Source organism: Lithobates pipiens, unplaced genomic scaffold, assembly GCF_037356315.1.
Source record: "Lithobates pipiens isolate NorthernLeopardFrog02 unplaced genomic scaffold, aLitPip1_a1.2 Scaffold_23, whole genome shotgun sequence".
Lineage (NCBI taxonomy): Eukaryota > Metazoa > Chordata > Amphibia > Anura > Ranidae > Lithobates > Lithobates pipiens.
In genome coordinates, this window is record NW_027507785.1 from 67,002,870 (window position 1) to 67,028,032 (window position 25,163).

General features: G+C 41.7%; 1 protein-coding gene across 4 annotated transcripts in view; it reads right to left on the reverse strand.

The window, feature by feature from the left end:
- MTMR14 (myotubularin related protein 14) overlaps positions 1–25,163 on the reverse strand; it is a 100,561-nt gene that overhangs the window by 36,391 nt on the left and 39,007 nt on the right. For all 4 annotated transcript variants that reach the window (XM_077451801.1, XM_077451802.1, XM_077451799.1 and 1 more), the window contains exons 8-14: positions 24,131–24,201; positions 22,028–22,102; positions 11,182–11,248; positions 8,924–9,009; positions 4,372–4,448; positions 3,883–3,919; positions 2,629–2,702 (exon numbers count right to left, since the gene is read on the reverse strand). In XM_077451801.1, the coding sequence (XP_077307927.1) occupies positions 2,629–2,702; positions 3,883–3,919; positions 4,372–4,448; positions 8,924–9,009; positions 11,182–11,248; positions 22,028–22,102; positions 24,131–24,201 (487 nt within the window). The remainder of the gene's footprint in view (positions 1–2,628; positions 2,703–3,882; positions 3,920–4,371; positions 4,449–8,923; positions 9,010–11,181; positions 11,249–22,027; positions 22,103–24,130; positions 24,202–25,163) is intronic.

Consider the following 25,163-nt stretch of genomic DNA (forward strand, 5'->3'; position numbering starts at 1 on the left):
CCAAGAATCCACTCCCAGTGCTGAACAGGAAGAGAAAATCTAACCGGATGTGCACTCTCCAAAGAATCTATAAAGCTGAAGACAGCAGATATACATTTAAAACGTATGTAGGGAGATTGGCTTCATCCCTGTGTACCATCTGAGGCGGTTCACTTCACTGGGTATATGCAAGGCCCCTTTCACACTTCTGCGACTTGGGACTGCAAAGTCGGATGACAAGTCATACCCCCATGATTTACAATGAGTACCATTCATATCTGTGCGACTTCACAGTAGTCCCTGCACTACTGTGGTCTGACACTTTAATGCGATTTGAGGGCCATAGACCAAGATTACACAGGCATTGGTTAAAGTCACATCAAAATCGTGTGACTTCTAGGTCGCACAAGTGTAAAAGGGGCCTTAGGGTCTAACGTCCTGGACAAAGTATACATTAGAGAGGGAGAATAAAATTATATTATATATAAAAAAAAAAAATAATAATAATTCTCATGTATGAGGTTTACAACCACTTGAAATCTAGGGTTAGCAGAATAAGCTGCAATAATTACCTTATTCCTTGTTTTGACCAGCTTCCTTCATACTATACGACCAGGTCCCGGAAGACTCTTCTCTCCAGCATTTTGTCCATCTGCATTAACTGCTTCCGGACCACCCTATAACTGTTTTACTGCTACAGAGCAACACCTGTGTACCAGATCATGTATTCATACGCACGTGATCCGACTACACTTATGGCTAGGGGGTGCGCACCGACGGCACGCCTCTACTGTCATACACAGCTGAAGCCGATGGGCAGGTGTTGGGTACTCAACGTCTGCCGGGACCTGACGATCATCAGGGAGGGAAACAGAACTATGATCTGCCCATGTAAACGAGGAAGACTGCCGTTCTGACAGGAGGTTGGGAATGGAATGTGTCCCTGCAAAGGGATATAAGGGAATAAACTCTACTCCTTCCCCTAGTAAAAGCACCTTACACAATTCACACAAACACTGGTCAGGGACACAGGTAACCCTTTGATCGCCCCAGCCAGAGTGTCATTAGGACAGTGCATATTTTTAGCACTGATCACCGTCACTGGCCCCTAAAAAGGGGCAGAATGTTTGCCGCAATATCGTAGTCCCGCTACAAGTCGCTGATCGCAGCCATTACTAATAAAATCAAACAAAATCCCATTGTTGTAGACACCAACTTTTTACACAAACCAATCAATATTGGTTTATTGGGATTTTAACAATATGTAGCAGAAAACATTGACCTAAACGTAAGAAATTAGATTTAAAAAAAAAAAAAAAATTTTGGGATAGTTTTTATAGCAGAAAGTTTTTTTTTTGCACTATGAAGACGAAGGGCAGAGGTGATCAAATACCACCAAAAGAAAGCTCTATTTGTGGGGAAAAAGGGACATACATTTTATTTGGGTACTGCGTCACATGACCGCGTAATTGTCAGTTAAAGTAACGCATTGCCATATTGCAAAGAAAATGGCCCGATCACGAAGGGGAGTAAAATCTCCCGGGAGGTCAAGTAGTTAATCTGACATCTTGCACAATGCAGGACCAGCAACCCTACATTGTAGAGGAAGAGGAGGGCCCGCTCAAAAACTAGGTGCACCAGAGAAGCGGGCCAGAAGCCGATTGGAGCAAGGATTGTGGTAAGTATTACAAGCTTATTCCTCTACCCATGGACTGTATGAGCTTATTTTTTTCCCCCACCCTTAAGATGGGTGAACATTTAGCATGAGAATACATATAAGATACACAGCCCATCTTCCTTAGCAACAGCTACAAGCCACACTACTCTCTTAAATCCATGCATTACCAATCACCAGGCAGCCTGAGTACACCCAATTTCTATGCCTTTGGATCTGCCAGCTAAAAAGGTTCCCAAATTCCCTTAAAGCCTAACTAAACACTGCCACGTTCCCCATGAATTGCATATGGCATTTTATCATGATATGTCCTTCTGGTGACAACAGAGGACTATGCCTACGTAATTATGTACAAAAATTTACCAGCGTTCCTATAGACAGAAAATGGTTGCAAAAAAGCTGCATGGAGATCAGCAACACTGACACAAAGTACAAAAACAAGTTTTAATAAAAAGGTTTAAAAAACAAAAAAACAAACAAAAAGCAATTGTTATACACATCACTTTAGAAAACAAAATGTCATTCAGTTAATCGCTTAAAAATTCAAATCACTTCTTAAACAATTATAGTACATATGCCCACAAGCAGAGTAGAAATTAATAATATTTAACAATGGTTAATCCATTTTTCTCCAGCTGTAGGTTATGTAACTGCTCAAACAGAGGACATATCCCAAAAAGGGAGACATTCTTAGACTGTCAGGCTATATAAAGAAAGCTGTGCCAGCCCAGTGTATTAGACAAGTGCCCAGCTTGCACATTTAGTTTGGAAATTGGACCGCTTCTCGCAGAGCCTCTGCACACACACCTCCATATGAGGCTGGTCCCAGGCTGGGAACCATTCCAGCAGAGAATAAATTAAACAAACTGGGTCAGGACACTGGGGGTTTGATGGCCTCCATCGATATCCCCAAGCCGACTCCGCTAACGAGGTCAGATGCTGCTTTTTCTATACTTTGCTGGGCGCAAGCTTACCGCGATTTCCTCCCCGACGAGGAGAACTCGTCCGAAGTGATGTGCTTCAGAAAATTGAAGCAGAAAAAGAAGATCTGGGTGAGAGAAATGGGAGCAATTATTAACAGCTAGGCAGAACAGAAATTTTGGCTGCATATACCTGAATATATTCACACACCAGAGAGATGGGGAAAGGCTTTGGTGATCACTGTGCATATAGATTCAGGGCTAAATATTAGAAATGAAGTACTTTGTCATCCTATGCATTACAAGATGGGGAGGAGGAAGAGGAAGGAGGAAGGAGGAAGAAGGAGGAAGGGGAAGGAGGAAGGAGGAAGGAGGAAGAAGAAGATGAGTGTGAGCGGGGGCAGAAGAGTGAATGAAGGAGAAAAGGAAGAGCAGACAAGCGTGCAAGTACAGGGAGAAGAGAGTGTACGTGCAAGTAAAAGGAAGAAGTGCATGCAATCGAGGAAGGAAAAGAGGGAGAAAAAGCAAATGCAGGGGAAGTAGAGCAAAGAGAAGGAAGAGAGCACGCAAATGTGCAAATACAGGGAGAACAGCGGCTGTGCGAGAAAGTACTGGGAGAAGAGCATGCAAGTGAGGGAGAAGTGCTTGCACGAAAGGAAGGGGAGGAAAAAAAAAAGGGGGGGGGGAAGGGGAAGAAGAAGAGTGAGAGAAGAAGAGAAGGAAGAGCGAGCATGCAAGTGCAGGCAGAAGAGTGGCTGTGCATGCAAGTACAGGGAGAAGAGCATGGCAGCAAGGGAGAAGAGCATGGCAGCAAGGGAGAAGAGCATACAATCGAGGGAGAAAAAGTGAGTGCAGAGGAAGAAGGAAAAGAAGAGTGAGTGAAAAAGAGAAGGAAGAGCACGCAACCAGTACAAGTACAGGTAGAAGAGTGGGAGTGTACATGCATGTACAGGGAAAAGAGCATCCAAAAAGATGGAAAAAAAAAAAAAAAAAGAGCATAATGCAAGAAAAAAAAAAAAAAAAATATGAGTGGAGGAAGAAGTGGAAGAAGAGAGAGTGAAGAGAAGGAAGAGAGCATGCAAGCAAGAAGGAGAGGAAGGATAAGAGGGAAATGAGCGTACATGAGCAAGGAAAAAGAAGCGTTAGAAGATGGCATACGCAAGCAGGGAAGGAGAGCGGGAAGAACACGCAAGCGAGGAAGAAGGTGCAAGCTAGAATTAAAAGAGGGCACAAGCGAGTAAGAAAAGTGTGCACTAGTTACAGAGCGAGAGGAAGAGGGAAAGGAAGAGAGCACAAGTGATTCTTTACCTCTTCACCTTTGCTAAGACGATCAACCAACATATGCCTATTCGAGAAGAAAAAAAAAGAAAAAAAAAAAAAAAAAAAAACAGGGAGGGAAGGTTATGTAATTCGTAATGGCCATTATAATTGCAGTACTTGCCCAGCTTTAATAATAAATGCTTGCACAGCATATGACACAGCCACTTCAGTGAATACGTAACTGGTCGCTCTGCTGAAGTGTCATTACATAATCCATTCTAGGTTACAGTATGTGTATGCTGAACTGTGCCAAGATTCTATAAAAGTGAGTGTTAATTTCATAGAAGAGCGTGAAAGTTTTAGTAAAATGTCAAATATGGTAACTGTTCCTGCGACTATGTTTTTTGTTTTTTTTCCGACATAAAAAACAAAAAACAAATCTGTTTTAGAAATACTGGTCCCTTAACAGCCCTCCAGTGCAAGTTGTACTTTTTAATGCACAGCTGCAATTAAAAATAATTCAAAGCCAAGACTTACCCAAAGAGGAACCAATCATAGGCTATAGTCAGGTAAAGGATCTCAGCTGGCTCCAGGGAGCCATGAACCATGCCGTCCTGCAAGAAAAACATTACAAAATTCATTCTTTAAGCTCCGCTTGCTGAGGTTGTGCCAGATTTGGGGTAGCTCACATCAAATTGTTGAAGGGTGTTATTACACGGGCATAAAGACCTTCACTGTCCTACAATGTTGTAAACAGCTGTCATCTGATGTCTACCAACTACTTCTGTAGTGAGTAAAGGTTACGAGTACAACTGATAGTGGGTCAGCACAAGGCCTACAGATGTACATACAAATGCAACTGTATATACATTTTCAGCCATCAGCATGGTGCCTACATTGGCATCCATATTCAATGATAACAAGCATAGTGGAGGATAAAAACCACACAATACTAGTCTAAGGGTCTGTATTAATGGTCTTTCATCTTGAGTAGATGGCATCAGTTTGAGTCTCTTCAGACATCATTCAAAATTCTTTTGACAGGGGCATCTGACCTGCAGTTCACCAACTTCTGACCTGCATCAAGTAAGTTTTGCATTCCCATAGAGTTGAATGATGCTTTTTTTAGCATCCTGCCAGCGTACCGCTCAAGTGTGAAAGCCCTCTGGACTTTCACATTGGAGACACAGAAGCGGCTCCTTTGAGGGGGCTTTGCAGGTGCTATTTTTAGCACCGTAGTACCAGCTAAGCGCCTGGGCCCTGTACAAGGAATGGAAAACAAACATTTATACTTACCTAGATGGCTGGAGCATCAATCCAAGCATCAGCTGTTCCCTGCCAGCTTTACACTAGGAACTGAGCGATCAAAGACCTCTAATCACTCAGTATATGGGTCTGCTGTGAGCAGAGTTGCGACTGTCACTGGCTCTCTGCTCTGCCCCTCCGGGGCTTACTGGAGCACCAGACTGTGGAGGGGTGGGAGCAGCTGCCGGTCAGGCATCTGGGTGGATCCTGACATTGTCAGGATCCCTGCAGAGCTTGGACCAGCTCTGTGACATCAGCCGAAAGTTGACTTTGGCCTGATGTCAGCTGAATTTGGGTCACAGGAGAGCAGAACTAAGTGTACTCCTGTAACCCACAAGTAGGGCTGCTGTTAGGAACCACGAAGCCCATACAGCCTGACCGGGCTGCTTCAGTTATAAATGGGTACAATGAGTGATCCTACCACTCACTCTATGTTCTTTGAAGAAAGGAGGGGGCTGGTAAATATGACATTTACTGGACCCTTCCCCTCACCTGTCCACCCTGAAGGATCCTACTGTGTGCTTGCAGCTGCTGGCAGGGAGACGAGAAGCAAATCCAGCAACACTGCAGGGGTGAGGGGGTCACACAGAGGGGCCTAGGTAACAGGAGGAAACACATGGTGCAGAGTGAGGGCAATTGTTGCAGGGGGAAATTACTGGAACCGATCCCTTATATGGCTCTCTGCAGCTGGAAGGAGGCAAAGAAAAAAAACGAGCTTTCAGCTGCTGATCACCCTCCCTGCCCACATAGGTGTCACCCTGCTGCCTAGGCCCTGTACAAGAGGACCAGTGGTACCCCCTGACCACGACCCTGCTCAGGATAAGTATAGCTAAAAGAGCTTTGGCAATACTTCTTTAAATGATCCCGTCCCCAAACAGAATTCTACAGCAGATAGCTTAAAGACAGTTTGATGGCCATATTAGGTTCAAATAATCGCTACTATTACATTATTCCACTCGCTAACACACAGCCTTTGATATAGATCAATGTGAAATTGTGGATTTCCTTGCCTCCTTTATTAATTAGGTTAGCAAAGCTTAACCCATTTGCTGAGAGAGCACCTCGTGAAGGTATAAATTATGCAAAACCCGGCAGCTTAAAAGAGAATTTTTGGCACAGAAATGCCAGGCTTTGGACAGCAGAATTAAACAATTAGATTGTTTTAATAAAGTAGCGTGCCATGTAATAGCTCGCTTTTCATTTTAAGGTCAAATATTTATTGTTGAAGAATCCTCAGTCAGAATTCTCAATTAGAATGCTCCCATACTTTTACCTAAATATGAATGAAGGTCAAAGGTTACCGGTGAGATAAAGTTTGTTTAATTTTCAACAACATGCCTGCCATTAATAAGAAATCGGACCTTGTTCTTTGAACTCAACTTTCCAAAAGGAACCCATTGTTTGATGAATTATTAAGCGAGGAGTTTTACAAGCACTTTCCTTGAACAAAGACAGAGGATGAAGAAAAAAAAAAAAAAAAAAGAAGGAAAAAAAAAAAAGGAAATAGGTCTGCAAAGTGGAGAAAGAAAGAACGAACAAAAAAGTTTGAAGGTTTTCAGCAGTAGTTCGGTCAAGTCAGACTCTTTCAGCTAATTTCTGCATTTTGCAGGTACTGAATGCAGTGCACAAAGGCTCAAGGTAAACCACTATATACAGAAAACGTGTGTGTGTATATATATATATATATATATATATATATATATATATATATATATATATGAGTGGTTTTACTTGCCTCAGGATTTGCATTTCTGATCATCCGGTTCTGTGATTTAAACAGCTCTGCCACACCAGGCAGCCCTGTTTGGCAAGGAAGGAGACCCTGTAAGGTCAGTAACCGTTCCAAGTCTCCTCCCCTCCCCCCATCCTGTGACTGGACAGCAATAGGAGAAGCAGCAGACTGATGAGCTCAACTCTCCCATCACTCTTCCCTCCTTGCAGTGTATCACACAACAATGCTGCTTCTCCCAGTCAAAGCTTTGCTGTACAGGGACTGCAAGAGGCTGATATCAAGTTGAGTTCAACATACTTACACTGCTTGCATATATAAAAAAAAAAAAAAAAAAAAAAGTATATTAACCACTTTAACTCTGGAAGGTTTACCCCCCTTCATGACCAGGTAATTTTTTGCAATACAGCACTGCAATTCAGTTAAAAAAAAATAAAAGGCGCGTGGTCATGTGGCACTGTACCCAAATAAAAGGTTGGCCACCCCCCAAATAGAGTTTTCTTTTGGTGGTATTTGATCACCTCTGTGGTTTTTATTTTTTGTGATATAAAACAAAAACAAAAAAATAGATCAATTTATCAATTTAGGCCAATATGTATTCTGCTACATATTTTTGGTAAAAAAAAAAAAAAAAGAAAAAGAAAAAAGAAAAATCCCAATAAGCAAATACTGATTGTAAGCGCTATAACTTTTGCGCAAACCAAACTAAGGGATATTTAAAAAAATAAAAAATATGATTTTTTATTAATTACTAATCTGCAATAAGTTGCTGGACTGCAATATTGCAGCGGACAAAAATTTGGACACCTGGCACTTTTTGGGGGCCAGTGACACCGGTGTGATCAGTGCTAAAAAATATGTACTCTCACTATACTGACGCTGGCTGGAAAGGGGATAACATCACCGGCGATCAAAGGGTTAACTGTGTGCCTAGGTAGTGCTTGCTAAATGTGGGGGAGGTGCTTGTACTGTGGGTAGTCAGATCTGTGTTCCTGCTTAGCAGAAAACAAAAGATCACTACCTTCCCTTCACACAGAACAGCAATCTGCCTTGTTTACATTGGCAGACAGCCATTCCGCTTCTCTCGGGAATGATCGAGGACACAGAGTCCACCGGACCTGCCGAATGGCTCCCACTGTGTCCAATCAAAGCAGGGCACCGGTGGCTCACGTGCCCCAGACAAGGAAGCGTCAGATCACGTACTCTGTGCGAATGGGGTGGTCCGCAAGCAGTTAAATGAATACAGAACGGCAATAAATTGTTTTTTTTATATTTGCCTGAATGTCAGCTTTAAAGAAGACATCCAGACAAAAATTTGGATAGAACTAAAGATAAATTCAAAGCCAGGTTTGCTGCAATATTTAGTTTGATAAATTTCAGAGATTTTCCCTAGCTCTAAATGTGCCCCATTTGATGGCCAGTACAATGCAACCCACTCCCACTGAGCCCAGGTCATACATTCAAGTCTGAATAGACACTGAAAGCAGAAGCCACACATTGATGAGCTCACTACTTTGTGACACCGCTTTCTCTTCCCCCAACCCCCTTGTACTGCTTCTTCCTCTTGCACTACAGGGACTGCAAGAGGCCGATATGGGGTCTTATTTAGGTACATACATGGCTTACACTTAAAAAATACATTAAGGGCTTGAGCTACATTTTCTGCACAGCACCACACATGAGATGAACAGGGCACACAGAAGATGGTGGTGTTCACAAAGATGCAGCTCAGACATGGTGCGAATAAGCCCCCCTAATGATATATTAGAATTACAGTGCTGCAATAATTTGTGTTTTATTAATCTGCCAAGGGTTCAACTTTATAATGATCAGTCTATCGGGGAGCCTCAGGTTTTAGCGATCCTGGAGTGCTCCCAAAATGCATTGCAAGAAAGTGCAGGCTCCAGAAGCTGCCTGCTTTCCATTTATATCTTAGCTTTTTGTTCTAAAAAGGGAAAAAAGAAAAAAAAAAAAAAAAAAAAAGTGTGTGTTGGGGGGGGGGGGGGGGGGGGATCCTTATGCAACATCCCCTGCTTGGCATTGAAATGTACTTACCGCCCACAGAGACAGTCTCAAGAGGGAAACAAACAGTGGCGTGCGATCCCACCCAGAGATGCAGTGCACCAACAACCCGCTGCTATCTATGGAGAAAATGAAGGACACAAACTAATTGCATCAAGATTTATATATTGTACTGAGAGCAGACAGACAAAGAAAAGAAAAAGAAAAAGAAAAACCCACAAACTTAGTAAACTGGTAGAAATGCAGCCCAATTAGAAAATCATCACGATTCTTATGAATCTCATGGTGTACTTATGCTGTCATACTTATACAATTTTTTTTTGTTAGTATGTACATGGGTGCAGCCAAATAAACTGCAAACAATGCAGTTGCTATGTGATCTAAATGTATCTTCACATTTCTATAAAGCAGACCTTGAATTTAAAGCATGAGGAACTTGTATGTTATAGAGAACATTTAGCAGGCGTTATATCTTCCTAAGGAGTACCCACAAAAAAAAAAAAAAAAATACTTCCATGTCCTGGCATGCCTAGGCACAGCCTCAGTTTTATATCTGTACCATGAGATCTAAGGCACTGCTGTCACTGACTCACCTTTTTCCTTGCTAGAGCCTCTGAAGAACAAAAGACCTGCCTCTACCAAGATGGCTGCCTCCACACACACACACACGTTAAAATGTGAAAAAAACACGAGGGTTTACAACCCCTTTATGCATCCTAATTCTCTCCCCCCCCTCCCATATTTTACTCACCTGAGCCCGTCCGTTCCCTCAGCGGAGACACGCTGTACTCCACTGCCTGGGGTTCTCGGCTCTTGGTTGGATAGATTGTTAACAGCGCTACCATTGGCTCCTGCTGCTGTCAATCAAATCCAATGACGTAGGCGCCGGGGCAGAGTCCAGCATTCTGTGTCAATGCACGCAAATGCTGGAATCGGGAGCGCACCCGCAATGTAAGCCCCAGAGAGTGCTTCTCTTAGGGAGCTTACAGACGTGAGGAGGAGCTGTGAGCACCACTGGGGGGACCCCAGAAGACAAGGTTCTGGGCCACACTGTACAAAACTAACTGCACAGTGGAGACAAGTATGATATGTTTGTAAAAAAAAAACAAAAAAAAACAAACACACACACACCCCCCAACAATTTACAATCCCTTAAAGTCAGTCATTGGGAATCTAACAGCTGCTGTCAAACCACAGGAAATGGTAGCAACTAGCCTGCTTTTTCTCTTTCTTTTTTTAGCGCACTGCTTCAAAAATTCCAGTTCTCCTAAAGTGTTCCTAAACCTACTACAGTAAAATCATACAATAAAAAAGGAAAAAAAGAAAAAAAAAAAAAAAAAAAAAAAATAAGAAAGGCCACATATGCTTAGGACCAGGCTATTAAGTACTCAGTCCCAAAGAAAAAAAAAAAAATTCCCCTGGGACTTTAGCTGAATAGTGCCACACAAAGTAAATAATTTGTAACCACACCATACAAATGTTATTTCATATTACATTTAACCAGTTAAAATCAGAATTATTTTCTTGAAAATTAATTAGAACCCCCAAACAATATTATAAATTAATATATATATATATATATATATATATATATATATATATATATATATATATATATATATATATATATATATATATATATATATATATATATATATATATATATATATATTTTTTTTTTACACACACACAAACACACACACACACACGGTAGTGCTGCATAAACAAGATACAAGAGCACTTAAAACGGGAGTACTCTTGAAGCTGTAGTCTACACGTTTCATGGAACAGCATCCACTTCCTCAGAAGACATGCTTGTTATACTCACTGAGGAACCTAAGGGGTTAATCCTCTGCTTTGTGTAAAAAGGCTGTTTGATCTGGTCTTCTGTGATCCTCCCCTTCTTCCACTGTCCCCAATCCATCTGTTGATAGTACAGAGCCTTGGGGCACACTGCACATGCTCAGTTTGGTGTGTACAGCTAGGAGGTTTTTTTTTTTCCCCCATGGGAAGGGTGCACGCGATCAGCACAGGGCCAGTAATCACTGTCCAGACAAAGGGTCAGATGTCCTGCGGCCTCATAGGACATTCAGTAGAATGAAAACCCCTCCTACAAGCTTTAACTAGACATTGCCAGAAATTATAAGACCAGGGGCAGCGGCAGAATCATGCGAGGTGGAAGGATGGGGGGGGGGGGGGTTTGTACCAGGAGGGTGAATTTTTTATTTTTTTGGAGGGGGTGGAATCAAAATGCAAATGTACTAAAACTATAAAATCTGTAAGGTGCTTACCATCGCCATTAATTATATGAAGAAGAAGCCTCAGATAGTTCTGTGTCTGCTTCACCAAGTCCCAACTCTGCAATAGAAATCAGCCAAAATCATGTCATCCAAATATAAGTATAAGTATATGTATATTTTTTTTAATCTGGAGACTGTACTTTAGAGTTGTAAAGGCAAAAGGAATTTTATCCTAACGCATTCTATGCATTAAGATTAAAAGCCTTCTGTGTGTAGCAGCCGCTTCAGCACTCTATTTCCTGAGCCCCATCTCTGTCCACGAATTCCTCGGCTGTCCAGGAATCGACCTCTTGATTGGCTGAGACAAAGCCACTGCGCCATTGTCGAAGTCAGTTAGCCAATCAGGGGAGAGGGGGTGGGGCTTAACGGCAGCACCATGTCTGAATGGACATACGGAGCTGCACAGTTCAGCTAGGGTGCCCCCATAGCAAGCTGCTTGCTTGGGGCCAGGAGCAGCAAAGAGGGACCAAAGTAGAGGAGGATCTGGTCTGCCTTGTGCAAAACCATTGCAACAGAGCAGGCAAGAACAACATTTGTATTTTTAATTACAAAAAAATTTGACTTTTCAATCATTTTAAAGAATCACTAAAAAAAAAAAAAAAAAAAAAAAAAAAACCCTGGTTGATTTTTCTGCTCTACACCCCCCCCCCCCCCTTCTATCCAGGTCTCCCAATTCAGCTAGGGATTTTTCAGCTGTGGTAGCAGCTCTGCATATGCTCAGTTTTCAGTGCGTTTCTGTGCTAAGCATTTCCTCTATCACATCTGAGCAGCCCATGTAACTATAGAGTCACATGTGGGATGTGGGCATATACAGTGATAAATCACAGTCCACCCCCTCCCTCCTCCTCTATGCCCACTAACCAGCTAAACACAATGGGGGTGGGATATTACATACAGGGCCGTCTTTAAGGCAGGGCAAAAGGGGCAGCTGCCCTGGGCTCTGTCATTGTTGTGGGGCCCAAAACAGCTGCCTCATACTTGCCAACTATCCAGGTTTAAATTCCCTTGTCCTTTGAAGTTTTATTCCTGTGCTGTGTCCTAATATCTGTGTGAAGTGCTGGTACTAATGCTGCCCAGCTCTGCCCTATTATTGTGTGCAAGTGACTCACCTGCAGACCCTGTGTTTACATGTAAACAGGCATTCATATGTAAATAGTGGCGACAATACTAAGTAAATAGCTGCGGCTGGCAGCATTGATATGTGTAATGGAAATTTGTAGGTTCTGTATATAATTGTATTCTATTTTATATGTATTGCACACTGCCCTCACTGTGCACACGGCACTAATAATGTTTTCAGTACATGTTTTGCATTCTTTCGAGTTCTGATTAGAATAAGCCTGCCTATGTAACGCCCCTTGTTACCATAAACGTACAATTGTAATATTAATGTGATACCTACGTAATCATGTGTATAAAAGCCTTCAAATGCGTCATAATAAAGGAGAACGGTTATTTGGAAAGATGCTGAGCGTATCTTTTGTGTCTGTTCCCTACTGCAGTAGTTATTAATTTGGAACCACTAATCAATATGAGGATAGGAGTTGCCTATCATCAAAATATCCATTTCAGGTGGCGAGCCAGCCAGGAGGGGTTATCAGGTGACCCTGAGTACCGAAACGAGGAGCTTGAGATGATCCGGGAATTTCTGATAATCAGCCGGCTGAGGTAAGCCTTTTGCTTACATTTGAGTTATCAGACTTCCTTGATCGGTAAGGCATTTTCGGGACAAAGGGTACCTATTTTACTCCCCTTAATCGAACTGTATTGATTAGTGGTTATATGTTATGTTGTCATTGTCTACTGTCCATCAGAGTGTTATAGAGAAAGGGAAGAATAGTGCTGTTCACAGGTATATGTAGTACATCTGCTAGATAAAGTAGTTTAGAGGCAAGAGTGTATAGGCACAAGTAGAGAAGACTGGCCAGTCATTATGGGCATTAAATTAAGTAAGGGAATGATGGGTAAGAGACCCTCAAAAATGCCCAGCGCAAGAGGAGCGCTATATATAAACCGAAGGTGCGGTTCCGCCTATACTGAGCCCCTAGATTAATGGTTGAAGTGGACAGGGATCCACAATGGGTAACTGGGTTACCACCAAAGTCCACAGGGACAAAGAATCATGCAGAGAATACAGCTAGAGAAACTGCTATTTATGTGAGCAGGATGGATCAAGAGTGACATTAACACGAGACAGAAAGGAACTTTTTGATGTTAAGTTGTGGGATGAATTTGGGGTCAGGCATTAAAACTAGTAAAGTCAAGAAACAGTAACGAGAGTTAAAACAGAATGCTTTATATGTTGACAGAGAGGGAAGATGGGATGATCACTATAGCTGCCCGTCTGATCATAGAAGGTACAGTATGTGAAGTATGGACTTACAATACATTGGATGCAAAGGATATCAGAACAAAATAAAGAAAGCAGAAATTTAAGCAAGAAAGTAATAAAAAGCGTTAAAAGAAAGTGAGAGAATGATATGCATATGTTGTGTACAAATGGGAATAATGTAAGCGATTTTAGAGATATATTTGAGTTGTTTGTGAATGCTGAAACCTTTAGTTCTATCGCTTGTGTCATGTACGCAGATGTGACCCCCACCTTTGTGCTCTCCTCAAAGAATGTAGCTGGGATGAGAGTTGGTGATAAGCTGGGAAGACACCATGCCAATTTCAGTTTTTTAGACAAAACATTTATAACAAAATGTGCCGGGTTAACGAATCTAATGATAAACAATGTGATCACAATTATTTTTGAATCTGTTTTCCAAACATGGTACAATGAAGGTTACAAATTAACCATGTCTTACACAAATTTAATATCCTGTGATAGTGGAAACAGTGCATTAAAAAAAAAAAAAGAGAGAAATTGAGTAAAATTAAGTAATATGTCCCCCTTTAAGGACATTTATCTGTGCATATATATTAGTGTGTGATATTGAAATTATGATATGAGTATTAATTTCTAATATGAGTTTAACAATTTTATTAATAAATATAGATATATTGAAACTGGTTTAGACAACCTTTTGGTTGGAAATGAAATCCAGGTTAATGGGGAAATTGGTAAAAATGGAATTAGTTTAGATTAAGATAACAATTTTGTAATTTTACATTTATTGAGTGGAAAGAAAAAAAGTTTAAGATGAAGTTGTTAATTTGAATACAGCTGCAATAATGTTTAACAAAGCCAAGATGGATGGGATACATATGGAAGTTTTTCTACAGAAATTAAATCTTAAAGTCTGATAATAACTTGATGTGCGGTCCATGATGTGAGAGTAATAATAACATTTAAATATAACAGACCCATCACATCAAGTCCACACATCCTGTTAGGATAGCTGCTGCCTGCAGCCAGTTGGTTTATATATAAGGATGGCCAAGTGCTTTCTGGTCCTTCATACATATTGTTGGTCCTTTTGTTTTTATGTATTTTTATTTTTGAAATCCAAAGCAGAATGTGTGGATTGTGAAATGATGTGTCCCTTTTCCTTATAATGCAGTGGGTATAAGTATAAGAATACTTAGGGTTTATGGAAATCTCTGCATGACTGCAGGGTATTCTTATCATTTATTATAATATTGCCAGGAAAAAGTTGTCTTTTTGAAACATGAAATTGGTGTTCTTACACAAACAGCATGATAGGAAAAAGCCATTGTTATATTTATGCAAGCCGGACCCAGTAATCAAGGGTTCACTCTGATCTATCAGAGCTGTAGCTTTATGGAAAGTTGCTATTAGACAAAGTTACAGATATTATTTTGGTTGAATATTTAATTTTTAATAGTCCGACATTCTGCACAGCAAATATATAGCTAAGTGTTTGTCTAATGAAAGGTTCAAAATATGAATTTGTTTTGTGTGTTTATGTACAAATCTAACAATGAAAAATGAGTACATTTGAATCCAGCCACCTTATTGCCTCTATTGGAGGAGGCTGGAGACAAAGAAAAAGCACATGTGTTAAATTGATGACATAGGAATCAGCTGCTGTGAGCCCAGTGCAGGACACTCTCCCTGAAGACCCGAGTATTTACTTTTTTGTAGTGTTATTCCTGGTTTTATACTGAGGATGAAGTTTATCACCCAGAAGGAAACTCTGTATTCAGAGTCATTGGATCCTTTTTCCCCAGCTCAAGAAGCAGAGCTCCATGTTTTAGAAAAGCCTGTGAGCTATAAAAAGAGTATATATTTATATAGATAGTCGAGATATAGAGAGCTTTTGGTTCCATTTGAAGGGTCAGAAGTTTGTTTTTACTTCGGCGGGTAAACCAATCAAGCATGCTAAGTTATTTTGATCGGCTGTTTTCAGCCTTCCAGGTTCTTGCTGAGGTAGCCATACTAACAGTAAAACTCAAATATGGAAGCAGACCAGGCGACTCTAAGGATGCTGCATTTACAGCCCCGGACACTTGCTGGGTCTGTGCAACTCACAGATTCCACCCCAGTTCTGGCCCAGTATAGCTGGGATTAATAATTCAACTTTAAGGACCCCAGAACGAGAAGCACAAGTGGTCCACAGAGGGCAACTTCTTACGAAACAAGACTTTGGAAAAGGTGATCATTTATGTCTGCCAGACACTCTTTTCCCTCCAGCTTGACACATGGACCGTGTCCTCAGTCACAAGTAGTTATGGCTGCCTTAGTAAATAAGCGTGGGATAGAGCCAGGGTTCTCCACAGTTGTTTTTATAACATACCACTTCTTGTTTTACCTGTTACCAAAGGTGTTACCAAAAGCTGAACATCCCTTCCAGAGATAACAAAAAGATATATCCAGATGCCCAAGTCAGGATCTTATGAGAATGTATTTTGTTTGTATGGACATGTTTTCTGGATGTCCAGTGGCAAATGCTACTGCAAAGGCCACAGTAAAAAAGTGTTATCAGAAGTAGTTTGTAAGGACAGAGTGCAGAATCTACAGAGAGTAACAGAGGAAATCATTTTTATAGGAGAGTCCTTACTAGAAGTTTTGAGGTTTTATTTTTACACCCCCTACAGTCTACAATGTAGTGGACAAAGTAGAGTAAGACACTAGAAAACTTTTGCCTGAATGTTTTATTATATTTTATCAAGCCCGTAGGGGGATGTTGGACTCTCTCCCTATGGGATTTGGTTGGGGAGTGTGTTGCTCACTTGCTTATATTTTGTCTCAGCAGCTGAAGTCCTCCATTCGGATCTCACAGAGAATGTTGCTGATTTTTTAAGGTTTTTGACAAACTCATTTATGTGTTTTCTCCCCAATTCCAGATCCTAAAAGTTTGGAAGGATCTAAAACTAAAGCCAGTTGACTTGTGGATTGTTAAGAGACATTTATATATAAGGAGATGTTTGGAGACTCAATACAGCATCTATTTCATGTACAGTTTTGCAAAACTTGAAGGAAAAGTCACCTGGATCCACACCAGACACTGCAAAAATGACTAAATGAAAGAAATCTCTGTGTTTGATTTGTTTCCCTCTTGCGATCACAGTCTAGGGTACTTTTTGATTCAATTACTTTAATTGTAAGGGATACATATATTTGAAAAGTAGTTTAGCCATGTTGAAGTCATTTTTGTCTTTTATACCTCTTCCATTTTATGTACAATTGTATGTGTTTACATATGCTGATAAGTCAGCATACCAGCAATTAAGCTAGAAGGCCATTCTGGCCACAGGAGTGCACAGCCAGTACTCTGTAAATATGTCTTATCAATCATTTGTTTTTCACAGTGAAAAGTCGTTTTGTAATGAAAAAAGCTGCTCAGCTATTATTTTCTCCACAATGGAGTTTTTGCCTCTTTGGCCAGGACTACCTCCACCTAAGCATGTGGAGGTTCCAGGTTAAAGGTGATAGCAGGTATGGTTAGTGATCAAAATATTGATCAAAAGAGAGGAGACTGTAATGGAAATTTGTAGGTTCTGTATATAATTGTATTCTATTTTATATGTATTGCACACTGCCCTCACTGTGCACACGGCACTAATAATGTTTTCAGTACATGTTTTGCATTCTTTCGAGTTCTGATTAGAATAAGCCTGCCTATGTAACGCCCCTTGTTACCATAAACGTACAATTGTAATATTAATGTGATACCTACGTAATCATGTGTATAAAAGCCTTCAAATGCGTCATAATAAAGGAGAACGGTTATTTGGAAAGATGCTGAGCGTATCTTTTGTGTCTGTTCCCTACTGCAGTAGTTATTAATTTGGAACCACTAATCAATATGAGGATAGGAGTTGCCTATCATCAAAATATCCATTTCAATATGTAAATAAAGGTGGCATTCCTATGTATATTATTCTCCCCTGCTATGAGGAGGTGATGTGCTGTAACCTCACTGGGTAGTATGATGCCCGTGTACTATGTACTACTACTACATTTATGTACCAATACTCCTTGTTTATGTATTTTTTAATTGGCAACCGTTGGTGTTATTTATTCGTGTAAACAATTGTATTTGAATAAACCATATACTATATTTACTACTGTTATGTTTATTGGCGGAAACAGTACCCACTTCATTTAGTCCCAGGGCGAATCCTTTGTTTTTTATATGTGCTGTAACCTCTAGCAACTAATCAGTAATGATATGCTATAACTGCTGGCAACCAATTGCAATTGCTGCCCGATTTGATACAGAAAACTGATTTTAGGTCTAGCTGCTATTGTATGTCTCAGAGTAGGTGGAGAAAAAATTTGCCCAGGGCCCAATCTATATTAAAGACGGCCCTGATTACATATAGACCTCCCTCTTATTTGTAGAGACAGGCTTGAGGGGCTTGACATAGCGTGTGACTGGCAGACATCCACCCACATCAGGTTATTCCCCCAAAATAAGATTTCATTTCAAATATACATTTGTATGACAATTTAAAACAGTTTATTGATATTTATTTTGACTCTGTATTGCAATTTGTCGTCAACATATGACCAGCAGCATTTAGGGTCCTTTCACACGGGGCGGATCAGTGGTGATCCGCCCCGTGGATATCCGTTTGCTCAGCGGGGATCGCTCCGCCGATCCCCGCTGAGCAGGAAGATGATAGGTCTGTCTCTGCACACTGCGCAGGGACGGACCTGTCACAGCGCCGCTCTCCCCTATGGGAGGTCTGTCGTCACCCGATCCGATGACAGGTGGAAAAATACCTTTTTCCTCCGCCACACTTTTTCGGATCGGAGCGGGTCGGATGTCAGCGGACATGTCACCGCTGACATCCGACGCTCCATAGAGCTCTGTGGAGCATCCGTTCAGGTCCGCCTGAAAAACTGACAGGCGGATCTGAACGGCTCGTTAGTGTGAAAGGGGCCTTATTCATATTTGTTTTAGCTGCCATAATTACTTGTTAAAGAGGAAGTAAACCCTGATGAGTTCACTTCCTCTATTTTCCCTGCAAAGGGAAAACATAATGGACTACTATGCATCGCATAGTAGCCCATTATGTGTCACTTACCTGACACAGGAGCCAGCGAAGTCACGCTGTCCCCTGTAGTCCGGCGCATCCATCTTGCTTGTGGCGTCTCGCAGCTCCGCAGCTGTCATTCGGCGAAGCCGCGATGACGTCACTCCCGCGCATGCGCACGGGAGTCGACAAATGCGGCAGCTCCATTTTTGGAACTGCCGCGTTCAGTGCGCCTGCGCGCCGCTGTCTACGGCGCATGCGCCGTAGACAGCGGTGCCCGTTTTCGGGCAAATATCTCCTAAACCATATAGATTTAGGAGATATTGCTTGGACCTACAGGTAAGCCTTAATCTAGGCTTACCTGTAGGTCAAAGTGGTTTGTAAGGGTTTACAACCACTTGAAGGCACCACAAAAACCATTACCCCCCACCCTCAGCTCAATAGACACAAATATCACGATGACCAACCTTGACCTTGCACTGGTAATTTTAAAAAGTAGCAATGGCTACCATATTTTAGGCTCCGTTCCCATTCGTTTCAATGGCCCCTGTTCACATCTGAGTGTTCTGTTGCCTAAAGCAAAATGCCAGTCATGCAAAAAAGTACATGAGCTTTTTTTTTTGGCGGATTACAGGAGTTTTATTTCTTTTGCATTTGTGACTTTTGAACTTCAAAACGTCTTTACAAAAACATCCGTAAAATAGCAATGCCTAGATGTTAACCACAGGTTCCCTTTACAGTATAATTTTCAATAATAAAAGCACTAGAGAGCGAATTGTAAAGCTCAGCTGTGAATTAAAATGTCACCACTTATTATTCACAAACCTCACAAGAGTTCTTATGTGCTGATCAGAGTCCTTCACCTAAAATGTTCAGATTTTTAAACAGGGAAAAAAAAACTAAAAAAAAAAAAAAAAAAATAATCTGACAGTTTAATTGTACATAGCAACCCTGAATCATTCTCCGAAATACATGAAAACCCAATATTCTCTGCCGTTTGAGCTCTCCAAATAAATCAGTGCTTCCCTGCAGCCTGCCTGCTGGGCTCTGTCCTAATTCTAACTGACAGAAGGAGTCCCGAGTTCTGGGTGTCAGAGGACTATGCATGAAGGATACTACAAATCACCACCCTTTATATAGCTAGCTGGATAGACATAACCCTTCTCAGACAACTGGGAGCCCTTTAATGGAGTCCTGCCTTAAAAGTCAACTCCAGCATTTTTTTTTTTCTGGATAGAGGAGGATGGTTAGAACACCGGTCATGTTTAATTACCATTGGTGTCACTGGAGATTTCTCACTTTCTGCACCAAAATGACAAGGGGACAGATTAGAAAGGATGAAACTCTCCAATAGAGAGAAAGATAAACTTTATTACTATGCCCTGTTTGGAGCGATAAAGCGGATCTTTACCCATTTACTTTGCTTCTCTGCATCCCGCCCAGCCTCTGCTGCACAGATAAAAATCGGGTTTTTTGTTTACTTTGTTTATTTTTTTTTAATATCTTTTGGCTTGTGCCACCTAGGCTAATGAAGTCAGTGCTCCCGTCACCTCCTGGAATGTCACATTCATATCCCAGGAGGCACCGGGAGCCCCACTGGGTCCAGCAGCAGGCCATCAGAAGTTTTGCCAAAGCAGCCTCATGATATCGCCACAAAAAGGACATGGTGGTTCAGGACCCGGCAATGGCTGCTGAAAACAGAATCTCTGCACGACAACTCTGAATCCTCCGTGTGGGCGAATATCTCAGTTGTGGCCATCTCCGATTTAGGTTTGCAGAAGGAAAATAAAAAAATAAATAAATCTTAACCAGGACACTATCTGCATGGAGTTTGCATGTTTTCCCTGGGCTTGTATGAGTTTTCTTCCTGTACTTTGTTTCCTCCCACACAATGACATGCTGTTACAGCAACTAGCTCCCACCTAAATTGGCCCTAGTAGGTGTATGTATGCACGGTAGGAATCCCTTGAGGACAGGGATGGATACAAATGAACAATATGTAAAGCACTGCATAAATTGTCAATGCTATATTAATTCTTACAAAATTTAACACATCTCGGTAGATTCTATACCATGGGTTATACTGCCACCAGCAGCAAGATTTGGATATAAAAAGGTTACAAGGGGCCAGTTCTCTCTAGGCTATAACCCAACTCCTCCAAAGCATGTTCAGCTTAGTTTAGTGTCTTGAGGTAGGATTTTGTCCACCGAGATTTCCTCAGTCTAGTAGGCGCTGGTTAAATCCGTTTGCCATCTGAAATATAGAAATCATTCCAGTCAAACAAGAGCTCTGCTACAGCCTTGTATTGACACACCTGGGCAACAAGGGCACCTGCTACAATTGTCATGGCAGATAACCAAGTTTGTACATTATTTATCTTTTCCAGGCACACAACATGTAGATTCCATATGCCTCAAAATGCTCAAGTCTTGCTGCTACTCACGAGTACAATATTGACCAGCAGAGGTGATTCAGTGTCCATATCCTCCTGCAGGTGGCAGTATAACCCATGGTATAAAACCTACAGATAAGTGTCCCTCAAGGAACAATAGGTAAAAATTGATTTTGCCATATAAAGGATGCAAGGAAAAATGTCTCCAATGATAACACATCAATAATACATGATAGAGGTTCCAACACTCCCCCACTCTGTTTAACCAAAAAACCTTAAAATCTGCCCGCAGGTAAAAGAGCAGGCTACCGGTGCCCCCATTTTCTAGCCTGGCCACTCCTTTAAACAAGTTTAATTCCATATCTAGATCGACTATTTCTATTTTTAACCGCTACTACTATAAATATAAAAAAAAAAAAAAAAAAAAATTGGAATTTTGTTGCCATTGGCTACACATGAAGCATAAAGTCTAATGATTGCCAAGTGCCATCTGACAGCAGAACCCGAAAGAGGCAGGTGGTACGGCAAAGCACACCGAATGTGCGGATTGAGAGGGTTAATGAAAAATACAAAAACAGATGCTCCCAGAAGGCCGAGTGAGCCACCTGTGAAATGAGCCTCAATTAGGCCTGTCACAGCAAAACCCATTAATTTAACCTGCCTGCAGCGCTACCTGCAGTGTGCTGACCCATTTTCCCAAGCTCGTCACATGCAGAGTCCCGCGTTCTGGAATATCCCAAAGGCTGCACGAGAGGAGGAAACCTGTCCAATCCGGACACAAAGCTTTATTTAAGGAGACCGACCCCATCCCCCGACTGACTTTCTTCATCCCTTTGTCTGCCGAGACGCAGCACAGCCAAGCCTCCGGGGAAAACAAAAGGGCAACCGACAGTGCAGACACAGAGTCTAGGAGGAGAGAGGGGAGTGCAAGGACCTGTCAAAGCGCGAACGCTGTGTGTGTTCTGCTAATTTGTTTTTTAATTATTATTATTTTTATTGCACAACACTCTTTCACACAAAACGATTGGGAGTGTCAACTACTATTGATTTACCTGGTATTCCCTCCAATCAATATTTAAGTTCCTCATTAAGCAGGGAGGAATATTCAAGGGAGCATCAACATGATCCTGAAAAACAAGACAGGTTACAAGTGTCACTTATCAAACAGATTGCTACCCAAGAACAACAATGTAACAGCTTGTAGCTTACCCATCCTTAGGGCTCACGCACACAGGCATTTTTTGCATTCAATGTAAATTGTGGCATATTTCCTGCACGGGAGTCAGAGCTGCTTTGTACAGCAGTCCATAGTAATGAATGGCTGTACTGGGATATACCCCAGTAACAGCATAAACCTGTACATGTATAAAGCAGTATGCCCCTGGAAGCAGACAGTCTGTGTACAGGGTTCTACGCCTATACAGGATTAGTGCCATCATAAACCTGTGTATAGCCAGACAAGGCTTCTGTACACAGCAGTTGTGTGTCTGGGGGGGGAAATACAGCCGTAGGTCCCTTTCATACGGGCTGTCCGATCAGGTCCGCCTGTCAGTTTTTAGGCAGACTTGATCGGACACTCTAGTCTTCTCTATGGAGAGGCAGATGTCAGACAATAGTCTTCAAAAAATAAATAAAAAAAGCACGGTGGGCTAAAGCTGCACTTGAAAAATTAAATATAAAATTATAGTGAAATACAACAAGCTGCCAGCACTAAAAAGTCAAATACAAAAACTCCACGTGAATATACATTAAAATGAGTGCAGCGGTTTACAAACAAACGTTTGTAAAACGTGTGAAAAAGTAAAAAAAATTAAATAAAAAAGGAAATCAAAAGCAGAGTCCCAGTGCAAAAATCTATGAGACTCGCCGGATCACAGATCGGAGTAAGGGGTCGATCCAGACCCCTTACCACGTGATCAGCTGTTAGCCAATGACAACTGATCGTGTGATGTAAACCGAGCCAGTAATCGGCTATTCCTCCTCACGTTGATAGCATGAGGAGAAAAAAAAAAAAAAAACATCACCAGTGGCTGCGGTCATCGGTCCCGATCGTGGAGGAGTGACCAGCATCACCTACCAGTGACCACAGTGCCGCCCATCAGTGCCCCCAGTGCCGCCTAAAGTCACCAATCAGTGCGTCATAACCAGTGCTGTCTATCAATACCACCCACCAGTGCCTTATCTGTGCCCATCAGTGCAGCCTCATCAGCGAATATCAATGAATGAGAAAAATTACTCATTTTCTAAATTTTATAAACAAAAACATGTTTTTATTTTTTTTAAAGAAAAAAGAAAGCTCCATTTGTGTGAACAAAATGATAAAAAGTGTAATTTGAGTACAGTGTAGCATAACCGCGCAATTGTCATTCAAAGTGTGATAGCGATGAAAGCTGAAAATTGGTCTGGGCAGGGAGGGGGGTTTAAGTGCCCAGTAAGCAAGGTTAAAAAGGATAAGTTCACAAAAAAAAATAATAATAAATAATTAATAATAATGCACTCTTTTGCAGGAAAAAAAAAGTGCATTTTTTTTTTTTTGAGTCTGTAAAGCATTGCACCAGCAATCAGCAGCTCGCTGGTGCCATGCAGGTCGCCTACAGATGTGTCAGCGTATCTGTGTCCGTACATGCCATATGGGCAAGTACATGCAGCGACAGGTGGTAGTTCATTGAAAACTACAAGCCGTCATCTGCAAAAGCTGTCAGTACGTGAAGTTCATTCATTCACAGAACTTTGAATGATGTGACCATGTGGGAAAAATAAAAAAAAATACGGCAGCGGCTGCAGCATTAGGAACATGGAACATGTTCCCAAAGGTGAACTTATCCTTCCATCTAAGTAACTAATTTATGTTACCATGGCCAGGAAAGGTCCCTTGTGGTAATTTTTAAGAAAGTGCAGGAAATTGCTGGAAAGAGGCTGCAAGAAATCAACAGCAGAGCTGCAAAAAAGAGCTGAAAACAAGCATTTTCTGTTTTCATTACACCAACTATGATGTTTATTCACATTTTAAAATTAGGTGTTGGCTGGACTAGCAAGATTTATTCATTCCATTACCATGTTATAAATCAAAACCGTTGGTTACCAAACCTAATGTGGCCCATGAGATCCCTTTCAAATCTTGTGAAGCTGGCATATTGAGCAGAAACCAGACCTACCTGCTTCCAGTTAAAAACAAGGCCTTCTGCAGCATAGTCCCGGTCCTTGTAATCTTTAAAAAATTCACAACCTGAATAGAATTTAAAAAAATAAAATAAACACGCTATGCAAATGTGCACACACACACACACACACACACACACATAAATAAATACTATTGTATAGTTTCAAGAGTGGTATGGAATAAAAAAATAAATAAAGGGATTACACTCCCATAGACAGATGCAGCATGGATCCAATTCTGTATCTGTCTCCTGCCAGCTCTGCAGTGAGATTTGAGCAAATCCCACAGGTTGCTCAGTTCTTCCCTCTGAGCATGTCAGTCACCCTGCTCTCCCCTCCAGTGCTCACTGGAGCGCTCTGCTGTGGAGGAGGAAAAAGAGTGGCTGGCTCAGGCTCTCAGCCAATTGCCGAGAGGCTGAGCCAGGTGCTGGCCCCGGCATCTGGGTGGATACCGACCATATGGGCGTGATCTTACTCGAGCCTGGACTGGCCGAGTGACATCAGCCAATAAGAACGAATTGCACTCCTGTGATCCATAGAAGTATTTTGGCCATACTTCTCCTTTAAAGACCAACCCAAGGAAAATGTAAATTATCCCTTGCAACGGTGCTGTGTCTGCACTGCATGAGTTAATTGCTTGTTTGTTTTGTATAGGGCAGTGGTTCTCAACCTCAGTCTTCAAATACCGTATATACTCGAGTATAAGCCGAGATTTTCAGCCTCTTTTTTGAGGCTGAAAGTGCCCCCCTCGGCTTATACTCGAGTCATCGCTGTCTGCCTGCTCGATCAGCGTGTCGAGCAGACAGACAGCGGCCATTCTATAATTCAAAAGCCCCGCCTCCGGCTCCGCCTTCGCCTGTGATAGGCGGAACACTGAATTTCCCAGCAGCCTGTGTTCGGCCTATCACCGACATCGTCTCATCCTCGTACTACGGACGAGGATGAGACGATGTCCGTGATAGGCGGAACACAGGCTGCTGGGAAATTGTGTTCCGCCTATCACAGACAGGGAGGCGCGGCATTTGAACA